At 34.9% G+C, this 23,307-nt stretch overlaps 1 protein-coding gene across 2 annotated transcripts in view; it reads left to right on the top strand.

Moving 5' to 3' along the window:
* The first annotated feature begins 238 nt into the window (after positions 1-238).
* Positions 239-23,307, top strand: part of RTTN (rotatin) — a 79,558-nt gene continuing 56,489 nt past the window's right edge. For both annotated transcript variants that reach the window (XM_039549691.1, XM_039549692.1), the window contains exons 1-15: positions 239-344; positions 964-1,151; positions 2,379-2,577; positions 4,298-4,387; positions 5,541-5,619; positions 6,836-6,950; positions 7,483-7,633; positions 8,544-8,709; positions 11,253-11,434; positions 14,318-14,433; positions 16,145-16,315; positions 17,614-17,826; positions 19,059-19,171; positions 20,284-20,410; positions 21,447-21,572. In XM_039549691.1, coding sequence (XP_039405625.1) covers positions 314-344; positions 964-1,151; positions 2,379-2,577; positions 4,298-4,387; positions 5,541-5,619; positions 6,836-6,950; positions 7,483-7,633; positions 8,544-8,709; positions 11,253-11,434; positions 14,318-14,433; positions 16,145-16,315; positions 17,614-17,826; positions 19,059-19,171; positions 20,284-20,410; positions 21,447-21,572 — 2,067 coding nt within the window. In that variant the 5' untranslated portion in view covers positions 239-313. The remainder of the gene's footprint in view (positions 345-963; positions 1,152-2,378; positions 2,578-4,297; positions 4,388-5,540; positions 5,620-6,835; positions 6,951-7,482; positions 7,634-8,543; positions 8,710-11,252; positions 11,435-14,317; positions 14,434-16,144; positions 16,316-17,613; positions 17,827-19,058; positions 19,172-20,283; positions 20,411-21,446; positions 21,573-23,307) is intronic.

Genomic DNA, 23,307 nt, shown 5'->3' on the forward strand with positions numbered 1-23,307 from the left:
TCAGGCAGCTGTAGACACGCGGAGCTTCCGCTGGCGCTGCCGCCTCACCGCTGCCGTCCTGGCCCGCGGGCCCGGCTCCCGCGGCGGGGCGGGGAGCGCCCGGCGCGGGGCCTCATGGGAACTATAGTTCTCTGTGATCCCGCCGGCGGGCGGCGGGGCGATAAGAGCTTCCGGCGTGCTTCGGCGCGCAGCGCCGGCCGGCGGGCCCGGGGCGGAAAGCGGGCGGACTACATTTCCCGAGGTGCTTCGCGGCCGCCTCCAGCCGGGCGGCGGGTCCGCGCGGCGGTTGAATGCGCGCGGGCAGAGCGGCGCGATGGAGCTGTCGTCGCTCGTCAGGAAGCTCGGTAATGGCTCCTCTCCCTCCCGGCCCCTCCGCCCGCGGGGCTGCGCGCAGGGGCAGCGTGCGGCCCGCCGGGGCTCTGCGGGGGCACGGCCGCCCCTGCCCGGCCGCCCCTGCCCGGCCTGCGCCCCTCGCCGCTCCTCTGCCTGCTGCTCTTCCACTCCCCTCCCCGCTGCAGACGTGGAGGGGGCGGCGGCGCTCCCCTAGGGGGAAATGCTTCCCTAGAGAAATGCCAAAAGCTTCCCCTTCAGACACGGTGCCTTTCGATTCAGTGGACTTGTGTAGCTTTTTGTCCGGTTGGTGAGTCCGAGGCAGCTTTCCGTACCCACAGCGTACTCTGGTAGAGGTTCTGGCACCAGGTTATCTCAGTAGAGGTCCATTTGGCACCGGATTATATCAGTATATCTTATAATGTCTCACCGCTTTACAGTCATGCAAACACATTTGATTAGGTTGTTGCTGGTGAGTGTAATGATATTTGTCTTCCCGGTAGGCATAACACTGGCAGCACAGAAGCCAGCTTTTTTTCACAGATCTCTGGCAGTATTCTGTTACAACAAATAAGGAAAAAAAGTTATGTCAAGTAACTTTATGGGTGTCTTAATCTCTTTTTTTTGGGGCAGGTCATGAACTGACAGAGATAAGAGAGCGATCTCTGAAGACTATTCTGTTTAAATTAGACCACAACTTGATTTCCTATGCTGATCTGGTCCACGAAAAAGCGCTTTTTCGTAACCTTTTGGAGTGGTTCAATTTCCCTGTCGTACCAGTAAAAGAGGAAGTATTAAATTTTGTGAACAGTTTGATCAAGGTATGACATACTAACATTCTTTTTTTTTTTAAACTATCTGTCTTTATAATGCCAAAGCTAAATAAAGCTGGATATTTATTACTTGATTTTTTAGCTCCATGTAACGAGATTTTTAGAGTGTTTTACAAAGACAGCCACTTTATTTTACAAATAAAGCCACTGCGTGTAGACCGAAATTAAAACAATTTCAGCAACTTCAAATGGGTCAGAGAGATAACTGAGAATTTTTTTTTTTCCTGAGTTTCTGCTTTAGTTTCTCTGCTCCTTCAGTTTCTTGTTTAGTGCTTCATTTTTAACTCGGAACATGATTTGCAGCTAAGCATTTGCACTGTTCCTGGAAAGTAAAGATTTGAACACTGGTATAACTAATTTGAGAAAATGTTACAGAACCTTCTGATATCTCAGATTTTTACATTATCATGTTTTAATCACTAAACTGCAACTATGCAGAGTTAAAAAACAACCCATCCTTGATACTGATGGATGGGTGTCATGGTTTAACCTCAGTCAGCAGCCAAGCCCCACAACAGCCACTTGCTCACTCCCCCACCAGTGGGACTGGGGAGAGAATCGGAGTGGTAAAAGGGAGAAGACTCATGGTTTGAGGCAAAGGCAGTTTCGTAGGAAAAGCAAGAGCTGTGTGCACAAGCAAAGCAAAACAAGGGATTAATTCACCACTTTCCACGGACAGGCAGGTGTTCAGTCACCCATGGTGACTTGAGAAAAAAAATGCTATCACTCCAAATGTCTCCCCTTCCTCCTCATTTCACCTTCTTTATAGACTGAGCATGCCATTGGAACTAGATGATCTTTAAGGTCCCTTCCAACCCAGGCCTTTTTGTGATTCTATGATATGGAATATCCCTCTGGGCAGCTGGGGTCACCTGTCCTGGCTGTGTCTCGTCCCAGCCTCCCATGGACTCCCAGATCTCTTGCCAGGAAAGTGGAAAAGCCTTTAGTTCTGTTTGAGCCCTGCTTAGCAGTAACAAAAACATCTCTAAATTATCAACCATGTGTTCAGCACAAATCCAAAACACAGCCCCATGCCAGCCACTGGGAAGAAAATTAACTCTACCTCAGCACAATGGTCTAAATGATAAAGGCAAAATCTAACCTAAGAATTACAATTATTTTCCTTATTCCCCCTGCTGCTCTGTATCTTCTGCCTCCATCCAGAGACCTTAAGACTCTTCAAACTAACTTTGTCAGTTATTTGTCTTAATGTAGCATCCACCTGCTGCCCAGAAAATGATTGGAATTGGTGCAGTGGAATTCTTCTCTCAGCTTCGCTCTGATGTGGATCCAAACTTGCAGGCCATAATTGATGGGATTGTGGATGGACTGTTTTTTCTTCCTTCTGAACTCCCTTCTAGTTCTTTATCAGTATGTTATCAAGCTCAGGCTCAGCCTTCAGCAGATCAACCAGGTAAATTACATATTTTGAACTGTAATTTATTTTAAATTAAAATAAAGTAAATGAAAAGGCTGTGAGAAGCTGATGTTTTCAGGCATGGTAGGTGAGTTATTCCTGAGAGATCAGTGAAGTGTGTAGTAATCAGATTCTGCCAGAGACAGTGTGACCTTAGCTAAATCACCTGGTAGCATTCCTGTAATGGAATTCCCTATCCATTTCCTTGATGTATAATATCTGTTTTCTGTAATGTACAAAGAGTATGACACAACTTCCAAGGACAGCTTTATGGCACCAAGTGTAGCAACTTAGAATCAATCTGTAATTTAGCCAGTATGCTTTGCAGCTATTCTTTGTATAGTAGGCTTTAGCTTGGAAAGCAATTCAAATCTTAAAAGAAAAAAAAAAAAAAACCAGTAGTCGATCCTGGTAGAATGATTTTTAAAACTACAGTAGTTGTAGGCACTATCTACTTAGTATTGGATAAACACTTGTCATAGAAAAACACATAAACTTTATCTTTAAAGTGTCACATTGTGTGTGAAGGGCTATTGCTTGTGTCTGTTACCTAGCTCATTGTCTGTCTGTTACAATGATTTACATTTCCTCCTAGACGTAGTCTAACCCATGTGGTTCTCCTCTTCCTCAAAAATTTTAGAACAGAGTTGGAAGGAGAAAATTACCTATCATAGAGGTCTTTACTTCATCCTCCTGCTTATTGTGGGAAAGACACTGCTGTTACACAGTGCATGTAGTAGTAATGACCACACTGCTGTCACTCATACTGTGCAGTCACAGAGATAAAAGTAATATTTTGGTGGTTTCTGACACCTCTCTAATGCTTGGAGTTTTAGTTCACTAGAACTATGTGCCTGGTGATTGATTTTTTACTTTTTTTTCCTTCCTATGCCCGCATAGGGGCAGATTTTTACTTAACGTTTCTACTGTATGGGGAAGAATAATCTTTTACATGTGCATTCTTAAATTATATCTTTCTGAAACTACTCAGAAGTTATTGTAACTACTGAAGTTATTTATACTGTAAATTGTATGCATGTGTGGATGGAATAATCTTAATGCTTCCTAACAGGAGTGTTGTATTTTTCTTTCTGTTTCAACTTCAGTTACTGGGAAAAATTGTAAACTGATAACCTGGCATTATCTAGTTTGATCCTTTGAACCAAATATTATGGTCTGGAGAGATTGCTTTTAGTGTTAACATTTCTTGTGTATATTTTTATACAGTTTGCATATGAATGACATGTAGCAACATACGTATTATATACAAAGGGCAACTTTTCAGGTGACCTAAGAAGACAGCAGTTTTGGTAGAAAGAGATTTTAAGTAATTAATTTAAAAAGTTAATTTTATTACTACACAGGTAGATTAAAGGAAAACCTTTTATTCTTTTATTTGGCTGCCAGTTCTCCATCAGGCAATATATTTTGTGTAATTGTTTTTGCTATTATTTATATAGTATGCAAACTAGTGTAGGAAAATGGAGAAAAAAGTGCCCTTTACGGTTGCAGAATATGATTATAAAAAAATAAACATAGACACAGTCTCTTTACTCCATTTTTCTGATCATCTGAGACTATTTTAATCTATTAAGGAAACTGATTTAAAACTCAAGGGCAAAAGGGAGGTAGTTAATGAAAAGCATGACGATAAATCGAGTTTTTCTTTTGTGTGTGTGTGCATTTTTTAAACTTACCCCCTTTTTTTTTATTTTAGTTCTGCCTCAAGAGGATTTATTCACTGGATATTTTTGTCAAAGTAGAAGTCATCTGCCGCAGTTACAAATACCTCCCAAAAGAACAGTTGGTATGTGTAGCTGTAAAATAATATGTTAATTACAGAAAGAGCTTAGAGTTGTAATTTAGATGGAATTCCATTACAAATGTGGATAGCAAAATTGGCTCTTCTTTTTCCTATTGTTATTCTGTGAAATCTACCATCACAGAAGCTACAATAAAATTGTTTATAAAAATGGCATTTATCTTAATAGATATTTCCCTTTTCTAGTAAATAGTGTAGCTCTTTGGAATATCTAAAGTACATTAGAAAGTGCTGCAATTTAAAAAATTATTTAAATTGCTGGTGTTCTCTGGATGATCCATGCTTCATAATCAGAAGTGGCTAAAAGGTTTAAGTACCTTTTATTTCAACAAAACTTACTCTGGAGTACCTTTCTACTTTTTAGAAAACTGGTTTAGATGCTCGAGGAATCTTTGCTTTCTATTTAAATGAAAACCAGTATTATGCTTTGATTTTTTTTGTTGAATGATATGAAGTGTTTCACTGAGAAGCACAAATCAGTAGTATTTTGGCAAGTCTTTGCCTGTACCAGTATACTAGTAGCAGTTTACAGGAGAGCGTCGTATTTAAAATACATGCTGCGTTCTAGATTTTAAAATATGACTTTGCTGTCGCTGTAGGTAAATCACCAATTGAGTTTTTTAGTAGCATATCAGCTATCTTAGGAATTGCACAATAATTATTACAAACTTTTAAGTTAAAAATAGCTTTAAAGTTATTTTCATTACATAGTTACTATGTGCCATAATTTTGTAAGAACAAGAATTTCTACCGCTGTAACAGTAAAACCGTGAGGCCAGTTTTCCATTTTTAAAAATCATGCTAGTGGATGAAATATTCTTTAGTAGCAGATCAAAATTATAATTTGACTGAAAGCATGATGTGGTGAATTGAGTATTTGTCCACTGATGCTGTGTTTGTTTGCTTAAGCTTCCTTCAATAAACATATTTCATTTGGATTTGGCATGACCTTAGTGAGGTTTTGGTATTGCTGAAAACTCTCATTAAAAGCATTTGAGTTTGTGCAAGTCTGTATTTACTAAAAGATATTTCTGTGTAAGATAGTATATTGTTTATAAGTTTTTTACTTTGCCTTGGATGTGTATGATATAACATTTCTATAAAATATATTTGAAAACTTCCGCTCTGTTTTTTGCAGTGAAATGCTTGAAATTTTCCACATTTCCTTGGCTAACTCTGACTTCAACAGATAGACATGTTCTTTCATCAAATGAAAGGTGCAGTAATACGAACATTGCAATTTCCTTGTAGTTTTTATTTCTCGGGAATAGTGGTTGGAAATTTCTGTCCTTCCGCATCATGAGGCTGTTCCTGTGAATAACCCAACGAGCTAATTTTTGATAAATGGTTGTAAAAACTGGGCTGAAGTTGGGCAATGTCACTCTCCATTTCTTGTATTTAAATTGGAGTATGTTTGGGTCTTTTGTTCATGACACTTCAGTCTGTGTTTTAAATTTCTTAAGTGGATCAAAGATTTCATTCAGCTAATAATAGAACAAGCTGGAATAAAATCATTATTTACTTTACCCCATGAGCAGTTGGCAGGAAAATCCCTACCGTAGCTTAACTAAGTTTAGGCCAGTAAGTTTAGGTACAGGGCCTTATCCAGGCATTGAGTCACTCCAACTGTCTTTCTGCAGTGACTTTTTTTTTTCCTTTAATGTAGAAAAAGTTTTTGAAGTGCCCCAAGGAAAAGTTCTGTAGTTGGGATTCCTTATGAGTTGTCACAGAGCTGTGATAGATTTCTAGCATAGGGTTTTTTTGTGTGTTTGTTTTTTCCTTTTGAAAGATCTCTGAAGCTGGAGAACCTGTTTAGTATTTAATTTCCTTTATGCTTGAGAATAGAAAGAGAACACAGACTTGTAACACTGGACGTATTTGATATTTTACAGTGGTTTCAGAAACAGTGGTTTCTAAAACAATTTTAAAAATTGAAGCAGACTATCCTAAAGATTCTTATTATTTACTAACATTAATCTTAGAGAATAGCTAATAAATTTCTCCCTTTATGGAATTTCCCACATATGTCATGCAAGTGCTTTTAAGTTATACATGAACCTTAGTAATGAAAGAAACTTTCTTACTAGTATGAGTTATATTACTTGCAATATACCACTGAGATAATCACTAGCTTCACAGGGAATTTCCAGTAGTTCTTATTTTAATTTCAAATTCAGAATCAATAAAGTTATTTCTCTTTTTGGAACCTAATTTTACATGTGGGAACTGAGTTGGTTCTTTACTGTATATAGGATTCACATAGCTAAGGAATAATTCAACTTAAAACATGATATGACAATAGAATTACAGAGGTTTTTTCCTTTAGATTCTTCAGTGTTGTGGTTATAACTTTCTTGTAAAGACTTGTTCAGGCTAATAATTACTGGTTGGTTTTCTTTTCATTTTAATACATATTTAAATATGAACTTGTAGCTCTTTGAGAAGTAACAACCAAAGTTTAATTTGGAGTACGTGTGAGCTTCTTCAGGATGTGATTATACAAGATTTTCCTGCAGAGATCTTCCTTCAAAGGCCAAAGATTGTACAGGCAAGAATTCACATAAAGTTTAAAGTTTTTATTGTTATAAGTTATGCCAAGGATGAATTGATGCAAATAATTCAATTTGTTTCTAAACAAAACAGTTAAACAGAAGTACCTTTATGCTAACTCTAGGTGCATAGGAAAGGGGACATTGGCTATATATTGTGGTTTTAAAGTTTTTTGCTTGTAATAATGTATATTGCTAAAAAGTAATGAAGTGTTTTCTGAAGTAATACTTTGTTTCTGCTGGATAAGATAGAATTTGTGTCCTTGTTTTAGACACACCTACTAATGGGCTCCCATAATGAAAGTAGTGACTTCTTTAGAAGTTTACTGAGAAACTTGGCTTCTTCCTGCAAGGCCTAATAATCTTGCATTCAGTAAGAAAACAGTAGTTGAGCCTATTTATTCTTTGCTGTGATTCTGAAAAACACTTGGAAATGTTTTTGAACCATATTTAGTGTAAGACTTGCTGGCATGGTTGTTCATGAAGGTGATTATTGTTTGGGTCTTCGTGGTGGTGGTTTTGTCTTTGCAGAGCCTTTTATCTCTGCTAAACCTGGCTTTTGGAGGAGATGGAAGACACCAGTTGGCTTTGCAGTCTGTGTCATGCTTGCAACAGCTCTGCATCTTCTTGAGAAGGAGGCTTAACTTCCATAGAGATCCAAGTTTTTCTTCCTCAGAGCAAGGTAGGTCTTTTTATGTATTTGAGATACTGTTGTTTTTACTACAGATAAGATTGTCTAAAATGATGGCAGAAAAAAACCAGAACCTTACAGCAAATGTAATCCTGTGAAATTGTTTTGCTATGGTGTTCAGTAGTATTAATGTTAATTAAAAAATGTCAAGTACTTGCATTGTTTTAAAGTACTTATTCAGTTTTAGTTTCCTGTGATTTCCCATTCATCAACTTCTCCCAGTATCCAATTGTTCGTATGTCAGCAGGGGAGGGATTTTTAGCTAGAGCTAAATTAAGTCTGTAAAATAAAAGTGGGCAAAGCTTCAGAAAAGTTTTCAAGCTATTAGTACTTAACAATGTAGTTACTAATTTAATGAGCTATGTGAACTCTTTTTTTTTAATGCTGATGGCTAAAAATAGTTTAATCATTGTTTTGAATTTTGCAGTCATGAGGGCTGCTTCACAATGATCTTAATGCTTAAATGTTGTAGCTTTAGTGGTGTAGATTAGTTATAATGGTCTTCTTGTTTCCATTTTGCTATCTGAATTGAATCAACTTTGTTTCTGTGCATTGGTAGTCTGATTCTCTGCATAAGATTGCCACTGTATTTGGTGTCTTAATAAATGATATTGTCTGCTAATTCAATTATAACATCAACAAGTCCAATAGCCTTACCCAGACACTATGTTTCTATTTTTAAAACTCAAGATTTGTGAGTCAGCTGGAATCTTCAATGGTTTTTGCCTTGGAATTGGGTTTCCAAACTCTGCTACTTGCCAGTGATAAGTTGTTCTAGGGCATCAGTATTTACATGGTGTTTCCCATATCCTACCTTAGTTACTTGTACCGTTCACTATGTAGTATCTTTCAGAAAAATGGATTCCACTAAGGGAAAATACATTCTTTGTGTTACATAAAGGTACAGCTTCCCAGAATTCATCTATATCTTACTGTCAAGAAGCAAGAGGTGCTCCTCGTTCTCAGAATCCATCACCTGGAAGTAGTAGCCCTCGGCCCTTTGTAATTGGACGGACAGTTCAGCGTCCTAGAGGAGATGGTCAAGATTGGGATGCAGTATCTTCTAGGTGAATGAAATAGGAAATAACTTACACTTCAGTTAAAAACATTTTGATGTAGGATTATATTATCAGCTCCATGTCAGTGTGTGGAATGATGCAACTCTTTTGGTAATTTGTGAAGATTCGAACTATGTTAATGAATTAAACCATTCTTAAAGGGTTCAGAATACATAAAATCATTGCCACATTGTACCCAACCGCCATTTAAAACAAAATCTCTTCCTATCAATTGTTATTGCTTGTGCATGTATTCGTAAGACACAGAAAAGTGTTTATTCAGTCTATTGCTGGAAAGTCAGGGATATTTCTTTTTTTCAGCAGATGACCTCGTAAGTTCTTTTAAGTGGAATGGCCATCCTGTAGGTAACAGTATATAGTATTGTCAAACATACTTTGCTGCATAAAGATTTCTACTGAAGTCTTTAAAATTTGTTGTTAAATGTGGCAACAAATTTCAGCTCTATAACATCTAAAAATTTGACTCTTATGTGAAATTATAAATTGTCTGTACACCCTCACAATGTAGAAGTATTTGTTTGTGGTTTTGTTGCTCATCTTGACACAACAGACTTAAAGCTGCTGTTCAAGTACCAATGTCTTCTAGTATGTGGGATTTTAAAAGTCCTTGTAAATCTTTACTGTGTGGTTTTTGGCAGTTCTTTTGAGTCTCTGTGATGTATGGTCATTGTGGTTGAGTAACTCCTAGGTATCCAAATAGACTGTGATGAGAATAGTTCAATTGTAAATACATCTTGACAGTCATTATATTAAAAAGTTGTTTTTATTTAAGTCTAATGTATTAATTTTTTATCATATAACTAATATGGCACTGGCAATGAATTCCAGGCTTTTTGCCTTCTAGGACCCAGTCATTTTCCCAAGTTGAACAGTTAACAGTTTAATAGCAGCTGGTGTATATTGTGCAAGAGCAATGGCTTGGCTGTTAGTCTAGAAATGAAAGCTGCATAAGAATAAGTACCAGTTTGGGCAGTGATGAGACTTCTAGAAACCAGGTGGGAGTACTGATAGGGCCATATTATGAGCTGTTCATGACTGCGCACTTTTATCTTCCTGCACTCTGTGTGCTGCAGCAGACCTGCTCACTGCCCATGAATCTCATTTCTAACAAAATTATAATTTAGCCCTGAGGTAGCATAAAGAACAACATGATGTTGAATAGAAGATATGATGGAGGGAAACAACAGTAGTGTTGCTCTGCTCTGACGTTGCTGATTTTGATAAGGAAGAGGGGATTTTGCGTTTAGTGAACCTTGTCTTTTTCTACATAATTGTAATGTCAGTTTGTTTATTGCTATTCTATATGTAACTCTTCTTTTTCCTTGTTCTTTAATCTTGAGACTCTTCAATCTATCTGTTTGTCTGTTTCAAATTCTGCCTGGAAACTTAACCTTTCCTCTTCTGAATTGTTTTTATGATTGATACCTCTGCTTCTTTCCCTCTGGTAAGTGCAGCCAAACCCCAGTACATATTGCTTCTATTTTGCTTGTAGTTTTCTATTGACCTCTTAATCAGTTAGCATTTAACTTCTTATAGACATCTTTTACATTAATTAGACAATAGAATGTAACACAGTCATGCCACAATTCAGTTTCTTCAGCTTGTTTAATAATAAAAAAAGGAACCAAACAAAACCCAGTTATAAGTCATACAGGTTTTTGAAGCAAATCAAGATTGCTAAATGCTGTTTGGGATAAGAAAACTTCAAAATATGTCCTGAGTTTTATTAGTTATAATGCTGACAGTGGAATTAGATTATTATTGAAAACAATTGAAAACTAGTACAGTTACGAACTATGTATTGTTCATAATATACGAACCATATATATTTAATAATAGATTCACATATCACATATAAAATATTTAATAATCACATATAAATATTAATAATAAATTTAATAAAATTTTAAAATGTCTAGACTTTAATAGCACTCTGTGTACTTTGTAATATATACTTGATTGCACTTAAGACTTTCTTGGACGAGGGAATATTTTCTGTTTTACAATGGACAAGGTAGTCCTAACGATTAAACATAGCTCATGCTTCTTAATTTTTCTTCTAAGGATTCTTGTGGCTAGCTATATAGAATGGTTTTAATATCATAAGTATAATTCAGGGTGAAATTTGATTTAGTAAGCGGTCTTGCTTCAAGCAACTGATAGATTTTGTTAATCAAAAAAAAGTTTTAAATCAACCAATATTTCTCATGCAATATTGTATTCATTGCACGTGTATTTCTTCCAGTACACAGTGCTAAGGGAATTTGAAGATGACTGCCAAAACATTAGGCATTCACCTGTGATGCTACCAGTTCTGACATTTAAAAAAACAACCAAACAAAATCCCCCTCTTCCTGCAACACTGGTGGATAGCAGAGAAAGATTGGGATGGAAGGAAAGATATGCTTAAGGCAGGAGTAATGAAACTACTTGATGCTATTTTTAACATCTGTACATATGTGTTTTCTCTTTGCAAGAGTTAACTGTGTTTCTTTTTTTTTTTTTTTTAACTTTTGTTTGCTTGTTTTAAGTGGAAACAGTACTCAAGCAAATGCAAACTCCAGAATCTCTCTGCATTCCCCGTTTGATGTAGGACATATTGACCTACCAGATATTGATAATGAGGACGTTTTGGAATTACAGATGAAGCAGCTTAGCCTCCCTCAGTTCTGTGTTTCCATCTTGGAAAATGCAATACCTCTTCTAAGAACAGGTGAGAAGGTTTTGAGTTAAGTATTTAACGTACATATCTTTCACTTCCTTAATACAAACCTCTTAAGGAGTTGGTGTTGTGAGGTGAGTGCCTCAAACACGTAAGGCACAGCTGATAACTGATGTACTGTGGCTAGTTGCAACAGGTCTTTTCTAGGGACTTTGTTCAGGTCACAAAGCTTGAGTCTTCTGATTGTGTTTCAGAATTGCTTCAGAAGTTTTAGGTACTTTTTACTGATAGTGGCAAGAACTGAATGTGTGGTGGAAAAATAGTGTAGCAGGATAAAATGTCATTCAGGAAGATGAAAAAATAATCACTCTTAAGCAAAGGTGTTCTGATCTCTTTGAGCATAGTTTGTTCCTCCGGTTCAAGAAATAATAAACCAAAATTCTGGTGAAAGGCTTGTTTTTATTCTTAAAAATGCAGTAACAAATTATTTAAGAAATGTAAGTAATGATAGTCTAATTGCAATTATGATCTTTATTTTAGTTTATAGAGGTTCTAAATTGCTAAGTCCTTTTGGAGGACAGTCTTTTTGCTCCTAGATTGTCTAAAATGGTATTTAGCTGTAAAATGTAATGTAATTCAAAACAGGTATTGGTAAATGTGGTAAGGTTTTCAAATATAGGAGCTGGAAATGTGCAACTATCTATGACTAAGATACTAAAAGTTAGAGGCTTCAACTTATAAAAATTCTATGAAATATGTATGAAAATTATTCAGTTCTTTTTTTTTTTTGCTATAAACCAACTAAAATGAATTAAAGTTCTGTTTTTCCCTTTCAGAATAGTGATATTTAAATATTAATTAGTCACAAGCACATTCATGACTTCTAGCATCTTTTATTTATAATGTAAAACTGCAGAAAATGTATTTTCTGTCTTTTCCATTTCTGGCACCTGTCACTTCAAATCTGCAGAGTTTAAAGACAGTTTTTCTACCTTTCATGATTCTTTCTTTCAATCTTATAGACCTAAAATAGTTTCACTTTCGGGTAAAGTTGATCTGTCTTTGTTTATCTTCCCCTGAGGTTCTTTGCACTTTTTAAACTCTACTTGGTGATATTTTTTCATTCTTCCACTGTGCTGTAATGAGACACAGATTGTGGGGAAACTAATATTTTTATCCTGTTCCTGTTGATCTGAAGGCACACTGTGAGACAGTGTGATATTGTGAGACAGTAGCACAGTTTCTCATGTGGTTATATTTTGGGTTGTTATCTTTAGTAAAATCAACAGGCATTTTTATGAATGTTATTATCAATTTATATGGTATAGTGTAGATTTTATTCTAGACGTTTTAACTACTGGGTAAAGGAAAAACAGTAAGCTTGTTGTAAAATTTGCTGCCTTTTATTTTGCAATATAATGTGTATTTTAGTTAAGCTTAAATTCTATTCCTTGTGGAGATGTTCACTGGAATTTTTCTTCCTTTGTGCTGACTTGCCTTGTGAGTGAAGTCATTGCAGAAGTCAATAGTGGTGTGGGGTTCTTTTGGGTTTGGTATGGTGGGGGGATTTTGTTTGTTTGTTTGTTTTGTTAAAATGGAAAAATTTATTAAGTTAAATTGGCAACGTTTTGACTAAAATCAATGGAAAACAGCACTTCTGTGAGATAGGTAAAAGCAAGCTTTCAAAAAGGCCTTGTGCCATTTTCTGTCATATGCTCACCCAAAGCAGATCACTCAAGCCGCACATTATCACTCCATATCTAGTCACATACAGAGATAGAAATTTTTTCCTCAAGTATATCAACAAAACTTCTTCAGTGTGTAAAATTTACAAGAGGTAGAAAAAGGAACAAATAAATTAATGTTTAATTATAATGAACAAGTAGAGCTTTATGTTTTTTAAACAGGCTTTGTTTTGAGGATTTTGAAGGATGCAGAATTTTTATCTTAGTTTAAAAATACATTGAAAATTCAATGGTGTTGTGTGAAATCCATCTATGATTTTAAATAGAAACTTACCATCAACAAGAAAATAAGCCAACAGTTGCACTACACTGAATATTTAAGGGAAACTGTCACCGTATGGTTCCTTAGGATGTCAGACAGTTTTGGCATCCTCTCTTGTGTGAGGTTGAAAATATTTGGTTTGGCTCCAGATATTCTGCCTTGTTCTTCATGAAACCATTTAACTCCTCTGTTTTCTCATTATCTCGGGACATTAGGTGGAGGCTTATATTTGTAGTAAATGTAGGCTGTACATGTCTAAGCTTGGGCCAGCTTTTCTTGTGGGCACATATTCAAGCTCAACATTTTACCAAGGATAAAAGTCACTAATAGACAAGATCAGCCTTGTTATTAAGAGACACTCAGAAGAAGAAATGAAAATGAATACATACCAGCCTAAAAGCAAAGGGGAAACTGTTACGGAGAACTGTGCAAGTAGATAAAGTGGGTATTCATCTTCTTGTCTTCTAAAAGATCTCAAGCGAAATATTCTGTGAAGAAAGGCACTCCTCTACCAAAAATGCAGATTAATGGGAATAGATAATATATACAAAAGATTTTTAACACAGCTATCTGGATGGGGAAAATTAGTGACTTTATTATGAACTTTTAAAAAGTTCAGTAATCATATTTACAGCTGTAGTAAAGTTCATGATTATTTTCTTAAGTAATTTCACGATAGGTTTTAAGGAAATGCAGATTTTTTTCCAAGTATCTAATTGCTTTAATCTGTCGTGATTTTGTCTGGTTGTTGTCTTCTGTGATTCAGAGCTATTAGTGGTTTAAGACAGTTAGCATTAGTTTTGTAGAAGCATATAGGAAAATTAAAATACCAGAATTTCATATTTGGAATAATCTCTTGTGTCTTCTGAATATGATACTAAAATATTTTGTCTGTACTTGAATTTATCCTCTCATTTGTGTTTGTAGGCAGTAGGAGAGTGACGATGGAGGTTCTTGAATTGCTTGTTGAAGACATGTTCCTTATTGGTGATGCTATTTCTGAAAATGTTTGGGAAGATGACAGCCTTTTTGCATTGGAATTGGTAAGGTTCTTCAGACTTTGATCAGCCATATTTGTCTCCTTTTATAAGCTTCTGACATTTTCTGTGGTGATTCATATATCTAAGCTTCTGCTGAGCTGTGCTTTTGAAAATTTTAAGTAGTTTATTGCTAGTTCTATTGATGACACAATTTTTTTAAAAGTCAGTTTTTTTACCAGACAATACTTGGAGTTTCACCTCAAGAAGATAAGCAGCCATTGAGAGAAACACATGTAGGGAAGGGAATCTGAGGGAAAAGCACTGACTACAAATGTTGGGGACCAATTTGATGTAAAAAACAACTTTCCCTTTCTTTACTCCTTATAAACTATCTGTTTAAAATTAGGGAGATAACTGTTCAGATCCAAATCTGGAATTCTAAGATACATGCTATCCATTTCCTACCCAGGAACTATAGATCCTTGCACAAATTTCTGATATTCTTAACAATGTTGCTTAGCTGGGAAAGAAAGGAGAGGCCTTTTTGGCCCAGCAGAGGTTCAAAGCATCAAAGTGCTGTTGATGAAACAATTTAAATTGCTGAGCACAGTTGAGAGTTGTTATATACAGGAATTATAAAATTAGTGAATAGCAGATAAAATAATTATGGCTGACTTGCTGTTTTGCGGACAAGTGAAAGCTGAAGCATAAGCTGGCATGGCTCAGGCATGTAACAAATGTACCAGAGCTGCAGACTGAAACTTGTCTAAAGACTTGAATTAAATGTAGTCTTAAATGCACCTGACTTGAGTTAGAATTCATGAAAATATCACTGAATATGAAACAATAACAGCTGCATTATAAATTAATTAAAATACTGCTGTATGCTTCCCTATTCTCTATTTTATAAATGTTAATATTTATATTATTTATAGGACCTATTAGCAAATGCGAATTTTTTCTTTGCGTTTAATATACTGATCTGTGAAAATCTATTATAATTGATCAACATCATATCAGTGCTGAAGATTTCTTGCAGAACATTTAATCTCAGAAGCTTAATATCTCTTTGTTTACTTGTTTTATGACCTGAATCAGTGTATTTCATTGCCTATAAATCTATCAAACTACAGTAGAATATATTATATGTATACCATACTGATTTTTATTAGTAGGATAATGTTTGTTTCCAGGTTACTAACAAACAAACCTCTGCAAATAAAGTGGGTAATGGTATACAGTTATTGATTTTTTTTTTTTAAATAGGAGAGAGGAAGAAAAAAACTTTGCTGCTTCCTCCGAGAATCAACAGGGATGAAAAACTCTTTGATGTTTTCAAAGTTATTGTGAATTGGTTTGGAAAGGGTTTTTTTTTTATTATTTTTCAATTTTAAGGTAAAGCTTTATTAGCAGGTTCAAACCAGGACTTAATATTTCCTTATTAAGACTGAACTTCAAAATAGGTAAAATTTCAGAAGTTCAAAAGTGTAGTGAGCAGAAATTAAGAGCGTGGGGGGAGAGAAAAAAAAGGGGAGGGAGCAGCCAGGAATGGGTAGTTACTGAGCAAAGTATTCTGAACTAAGAGTGAAGGTAGACTGATATCTAGGACTAACGCATAGATGGCAAACACAATGCTGTGTATTTTGTACCATTTATGCAATTTTAGCTTATGTGGCATAATTGTGTTAATGATACTGCAGGTGCTGTGTAAACACTAAATACATAGTGATGTTTCATTTTTTTCTAATTATTGTATTTCTGATTTTTTTTTCAGAAAGACAAATTGCTTCTGGTCCTGGGTTTGCTTGGAGAGACTATATTATATCACAAAAGCAATATGAGTGCAGAACAGCCCAAGGTGATGCTGGTGCATCACAGAATGGCATTTATTAGTGTTTCACTCTTCACTGTTAGATTGCTCCAAATACTTCTCCCTGTAGAAAAGGTATGTCATCACTAATTATAAGTGATTGTCTCTTGGTTTTGCATTTAAAGATGGCAGAAAGAGATACCTTCCTCAGGGATTCATACTGAGAAAATAGCCCCATGGACAGAGAAATTAATCTGATTTGCATTAGCTGGTGTATGATCACAGATAGCAACTTCGTCCATTCTTCAGTTGCCAGTGTATTCTGCAGATAACAAATCTTAAAAAAAACATTTTTTGACCAGTTTTTGAATGAGTTTTTGAAATTCAGTGTTCTTTTTCCTCCAGTAATGTTTTTTTCTGGTATGATGTATGGTTTGCAAAGCTCTGCTGCCCCCTGCTAGTTTATAGTATGCATGCAAGTAAGAGTAGAACTACACAGCATTTTACAATCATCACTCTTAATCTGATGGAATATAGTAAGCAATTATATTTCATAAATTAGAGTGATTTTAATTGGTCTTTGCTTCCAGTGCTCTTTAGAAGAAATTCTGTTGTAGCCCTTGGGGTTGGGTTTTTTTGTTTTTTATGGTGGAGGTGTTTTTTTCTTTATTTCAGATGGGAAGGTCTGATCAAGTTTTTATGTGGTGGAAAGTGTTAGATGTTTAAACCTGAATGGGTTTAAATTTTTTGGACCTCTTTTTAGTGGAATGTAGCTTTTCTTAGACATTATTAAATCAGAGTAGAAGATCCATTTTCAGTTACAGGGTTTTTGTCACAAATATTAAGTCTTGTACCTGAAAATAAGTGTAGACATACTAATCTAATGACTTTTTATAATTTTTGTCTTTTATGTTCTTGTGACCTAACACAAAGTTTCCATTCTGTATGTAACGAGTTGGAACAAAGTTACTGTATTTGACATCACAATTTGAGTTGAAGGAATGTACACTTGCAGTTAAAAATAAAAGAAAAAACCCAAACCAACAAGAAAAATCCCAGTCCTTAGTTTGCAATATGACCATGTGGAATTGTAGACAGTTTTTTATTAAATACAGAAATAATTGTGGTCTATGTGTTCTCTGCCATCTTGTGGTCAGACAATGAATTGACTCCAGCAGTGTTTGTGCCGTGCCTGGATCATACATAACTTTTGTGACTGGTTGCAAGTCTGATATTCGGAGTGACATCTAATTAACTATCACTTTTAATGAAGAAAAAATAATTATTCCTGTAGAACTCATTTAATGAAATATATTTCTCTAACTTTTAAGTAGCAACAATATTAATTGTACTTGTTGAATGATTGCAAATGCTATTGTTGGTTTTGCTGTATTTTCAGGCTGTTATTCTTACAGCTGCTTTCTTTTTCAAAGGCGAGTAAAGTTACACAAAAGAGTTTGCTGAACGCTTTATTCCTTCTCTCACTGGATATGTCCTTCTCCTTGGAGTACCCAAGCATTCATGAATCTGTTGCAGCCTATCTGGAGCAGATGAGTACTGAGAACTACAGTATTTATAAACAAGTTTCAGAAGCTGCATATTCGATTGAATGCACTTCTAGCTTTATGGTTGAAGTGCATAAGGAGGTGTGAAACTTTATTGTTTAAAATATTTCCTGTAGACAAAGTTCTTTCCTCACTTCCTTTCCTCTGTTGTAAAAATTATAGTGTAGCATAGCTGAGGAAGATCCCTAAGTATGAGTATTCTGTAGGATACCAAATGTAGTCATGATGTTAATATTAGTCATGATGTTTGTGAAAAATCTTATCTGAAGTAAAAACAAAGAAATAAACAATTGGAGATTGGAAGTAGGCATGGGGCAAAGAAGGAAGAAGCAACAAATACTCTGCTTATTTATACAAACATATACTTGTATATACATATATATCTTTATAATACATATTTATAGATACATATTTATATAATACACCATTTATTTTATATTTATTTAAATATATAGTGTGGGTGTATGTGTGTTGTCCAGGAGTTAAATATATTGTTCAGAAAATTTTAAATCCCAAGTACTTTGGCAATTGCTGGCAATTGCAGCTTTAATAAACAACTACTGGATGGGCTGAGATTTGTGTTTCAGTTTGTTATGAAGACAACTGCTTTATTAGTTAAGAGATTCTAGCACAGTACTGAAATATTCTTCTCCATTATCCAAACGGATAAGCAATTTTGCACAATACTGGTTCCATTGATACTAATATAAATGAGTAGCATACAGCAATATAAATATAGTGCTGTCTTAAATCAGAGTTAATCTATCCTTTGTCTAGGCAGGTTCTGAACTTTATAGAAGCAATACTTTGCTCATAAAATGCTGTTTACAATAAAGTTAACTCCATCAAATTTAAATGGCTCATGTTTAATGTATTTGGTAACCAAATATGATAAAGACATATGTACTTAAATTTAAAAAAAAAATCTAATTTGCTCTTTAGTAGTGATACGTTAAAAGTTTAGTAGTTAAATCTTTTATTATACTCTTCTCACATAAAATGCATATTGATTAAAAAAATAGTAATTTGAATAATGTTATAGTGTTTGTGCTGTGAAATGTTAGACATACATTATTTCTACTGAGTTTAATAGAAGTTTATTTGGATTCAGCAGCTCAAGGGCTTTCAAGTCCGAGGAATAGGTTCTAAACTGTTTTTTGTTGAAACGTATTGAATTAGTTAATTATAAACTTCTCTGTGAAAGACTTAATATTCAATTATGATAAATTCTGAAAGATTATGCAGTAATATTGGATACTTTTAATTTTACTGGTTTTGCTAGTTTCATTCTTTCTCTTCATTTTACTTCACAGGGGGACAGGAATCTTTCTGAGTTACTAGAATTGGCAGATCAGGCCTTGAGTAGTCTACCCTTCCACCTACACTTTCCCTTGCTTCAGGAATGCATTCACATATGCTCAAATATGTGAGTACACTACTATTTAAAACTCTGCTTGAGAAAATAAAATCGGTCATTTTTTTGGTGGATAAGGTTTCTCAAATAGGAGCCCAACATGTTTATTCCCTGTATGAGCAATTATTTTCTTTTAGCCATTGAACAGTCTCTTCAAACTGATTTGTGCCATTCTGTAGTGGATTTCTTGAAAACTGAATTTGAGTTGCTAAACACTTTATGTTATATTTTATGTATGAGCTTTTATGATTTTGTATGTAAAGTTACGTGATTTATAAGGAAACAGTCTTAAAGACTTTGCTTTCTTTCAGACTTCTTTAAAATCCTTTGCTCTGAGTGTATTTGTATAACTTATTTTTTTTTACTTTCAGAAGTCGTAAAGGACTTACTTTATTGTAGATGCTTTCTATTACAATATGGCATCTCTTTTATTAAACAGCATGTTTTTATTGCTTTTTAGATTTTTCCATGGCTTTGGTTAGAGAATAAGTAACCTTATGGTGCCTGAAAAAGTTCTTTCTTGAACAACAAAAATTTAATTTTGTACTGATTCAGAACTTGGCTTTAGGGAATTTTTTCAAAGGAGACTGCATTTAAGAGCTGTCCAGTAAGTGATTTTAAATTATGAAATGTCAGAATGTTCTTCAATGTTCTAATGCTTTTAGAGTTAATTATTGTGTGATTACTGTTTCAGGCAGTAGGAAATTCAATTCACTTCATGGTAATGAGATGGACTTTTACCTCTATAATGAAAAAATTCTAAAAGCACAGGTTTTTTCTATAATCATGTATATGATCAAAGATGTCTACTGAAGCTCAAGAGAATTTTATGTTTTCAGATGAACATCAAATTTCAGGCTCTTAATTTTGATGAGAGAATTTTGAAAAACTATGGTCTTTGATTACCTACATGTTAAAAAGAATAAACATATGCAAACACAAAGATTGATACTATGATTTTGGCAAATATGTTGTGATCTCTGAACGTTTTTCTGTTTTTCAGAATGTATACCATTGCAGGAAGTTTTTTTCAGAGATTATCCTGAAATTTAACAAGAACATTTTTGTAGGCATCTCTAGGTAATGTAAAATAAATTAGTGACGTTAACTATTTTTAATTTTAGTTGGAAGTCTGCCAAGGCCAACTCATTGCTTCAGGCAGAGGGTCAGAAGTTGCTTCTCCGTCTATTGTCTCATCCTTTGTTGAATATAAAAGCTGAAGCCTATCACTGCTGTTTGGAAGTGGTTAAGGTTTGAATTAATGCTTAATTAACACTCTTGGTGGTGCCCTCACTAATGCATGTTATATGGTTTTGTCATTAAAAGCATTTCTAATGCAAATTCAGTTTACCATGTTATATGCTGAAAAATCAGCATAGGCCTGGGCTTGCAGTTCACTGTTACGTTCTTGGTATTAAGTCTGCTTGGTTAGGTTAGACTTCAGGTACTGCACTTAAAAATTATGTATAAAGAACATGTAAATCCTTTTATGTACTACTCCTGTTGTTGTTTGTTGGTTTGTTTTCTTTGGGTTTTTTTCCCATGTTTTGGGGGGGTAGCAGGGGATGGATGGTGTTGTGTGTGTCTTGGGTTTTTTTATAGGGATATTTTGTTGCGGCCTTAGTTTTTTGTAATGATAGCCCAAAGGATAAAGAGCATGAACTTGCTGAAAGTATGGCTGCACTCTATGCTGGGAATGGCAATGTCATATTTATCAGGTCGTTTTAGGTATTCAGTAATATTGGCTCACAAAATAAAAATCTTTTTTGTGTTTGGATATAATACCTGATTGAAATTTTTGTTTTCTATAATGGTTATAATTTGTACTTAGTGTGCTTGTAGCACAGTTCAGTAATGGACAACTATGCTGGAGCTAGCGTTTCTGAAAAAAAGAGTATATCCACTGAATGACACTTCTGTTTTTGTGATATTTTTACCAGCCTGTTTCAGGTTTTTCTTATTTTAATGTAATGCCAAAAGTTGTCTTATTTCATGTAATGCCAAGCAACACGCACGGGTTTTCTAATTTATTTTCACAATTATTCAAAATAAAACCAAAATGATTTTCTATTTCTTAGTCCTTGTGTAGTAACAGGAGTTTTCAGTCAGTGATCCAAACAGTTTGTATTTCTTCCAGGGCTGTCATGTTTAGCTTTCAGAACTAGTCTTCCAAAGCGCATGGAGAAAGTCTTTAACTGCATGACAACTTCGGGCTGTCTATAAAACAAGATGTGGTAGTGGAGACTGTCCTGAATTTTTAAACTAACAGACTTTATTTTTACTCAAGGACTGTTTAGGTATTCATAATATTGCAAAGCCTATGTCTTCAATCTGCCAGGGAATACATTTTCTTCTACACCCTAAAGTGTTATATGAAATCTGTACATTCGGCCTTCAGGAAGATAAGAATGAGGTACTGTATTTACTAGCTGCATTTGTAGGTTGATGTGCATGCAGAGTAAGTGTTGATATTCTCCACAGTGGTCTAATGCTTACCTGAAGTTTTGACTAAATATGGTTTCTTGCATAAAGAAAAGCTATGCAAATAGTAAGGTTGTAGTCAATGGAAAGATTTTATTTTTAACAATGAATTCAGAGGAAAGATAATATTATGTGCATGGGATGCTATTAACTGTAATAAAGGCCAGTGAAAAATGAAATATGTTTTTTACTTTTTTTGTGTAATATATTCAGCCCTCGTAAAATGTACATATGATGAAAAAGTTATGTACGGTGCTTTACATTTATGAGAAACATGAACTTTTAAGTATGAAGTCTTTGTAAAAGTGCGGCAATGTCTGAAATGGTTGAGGAACAAAAAGACACTTTAAATCTTCAAGTCTTTGCTATAAAATTGTATTTCACCGCCACAAACATCTGTGTTTAAATATAGTTACCTGAGTATTATAGAAGTATTTTACAATGTTATAGAACAGGACCAAATTTCCATTGGGTTCATTTATATGCATGACTGCTTAACATATGTGCACTATTTCCTAGCCTATAGAGCTAGGAAAGTAGGGAGTTGTGAGAGGAAGATAAAGTTACTTATGTTCTTCTTAACAACTCACTCACAGCTGATCTATAACATCCCTGCAGTCAGAAAGAACACTGACTAACAAATTATTTATATATTTTTAGCTTCTCTTCTGGAATGAGATTTTTTTTTTAAATTCAGTACTATGCACAGTTCCATTTAGAAGTGATTTTTTTTAGATGTGAGCATTTTAAAGAGAAAAGTAAAATATCTTTGAGAATGTGCTATATGTTTATGCTTTGTGTATAATTTATCTTTTGCAAAGACAGCATTTATTTTGTCTACTCCATTGGATATGTTATTAAAAAGACTGACAGTTTTCTCTTAGTGGTTGGTCGAGCAAAAGAAATAGATCTCAATTGATACTGAATTTAAAGTATCAGAGATGGACATATTTGTAAATATGCACTCATTTGTTCTCTACCTTACAATGCATTTTTATTACACTTCCAACAAAATAGATAATATCATATCCAAGTATGTTTTTATTTATTTTACTTCTTGGCTGTATAACTGCTGCTTAAGTTTTCATAAAGCATCAGTTTAATCTTTCAGGCATGTGACAATGAGAAAAAAAATTGAGAAGAACCTTATATTTCAAGGTTAGGTTTGATATTTGCCATATGATTTTATAAAGCCAGTCTTTCTCTAAAGATAGACTAGAGTGATATTATGAAATGCTGTCCTTGTTGCCTGGGGTGAGAGGACTTTTAGCTCTTGCATAAAATGCAGAGTTTATCTGCTAAAGGTAGGTGTTCTTACACTGTATAATGAAAAGTTAATTCTGATAAGCTGGGCTTTTTTCCTCTATTCCCATTGCAGTAATAATTTTAACTTGTAAATACTCTAATACTGTGTATTGTATAGATTATATACTAGATACATGAATGCAGTGTAACTGCTGTATCATATAGCTTTTTTGATTTTGATAGAGAGCTTCAGATGAATTATGATACAGTTTGAAATATTTGGTAGCCTTATTAGTTTGACTCTTTGCCTCAGGAAAGTGAAGTGGCCCCATAACAGGCTTTAAGTCTCTTGTCTTCCTGTATCTTCAGAAGCATATCATAGACTGGGAATAAAATGCCACAGAAAGGCAAGGTCAGGAAAG

Source organism: Corvus cornix, chromosome 2, assembly GCF_000738735.6.
Source record: "Corvus cornix cornix isolate S_Up_H32 chromosome 2, ASM73873v5, whole genome shotgun sequence".
NCBI classification, from domain to species: Eukaryota; Metazoa; Chordata; class Aves; order Passeriformes; family Corvidae; genus Corvus; species Corvus cornix.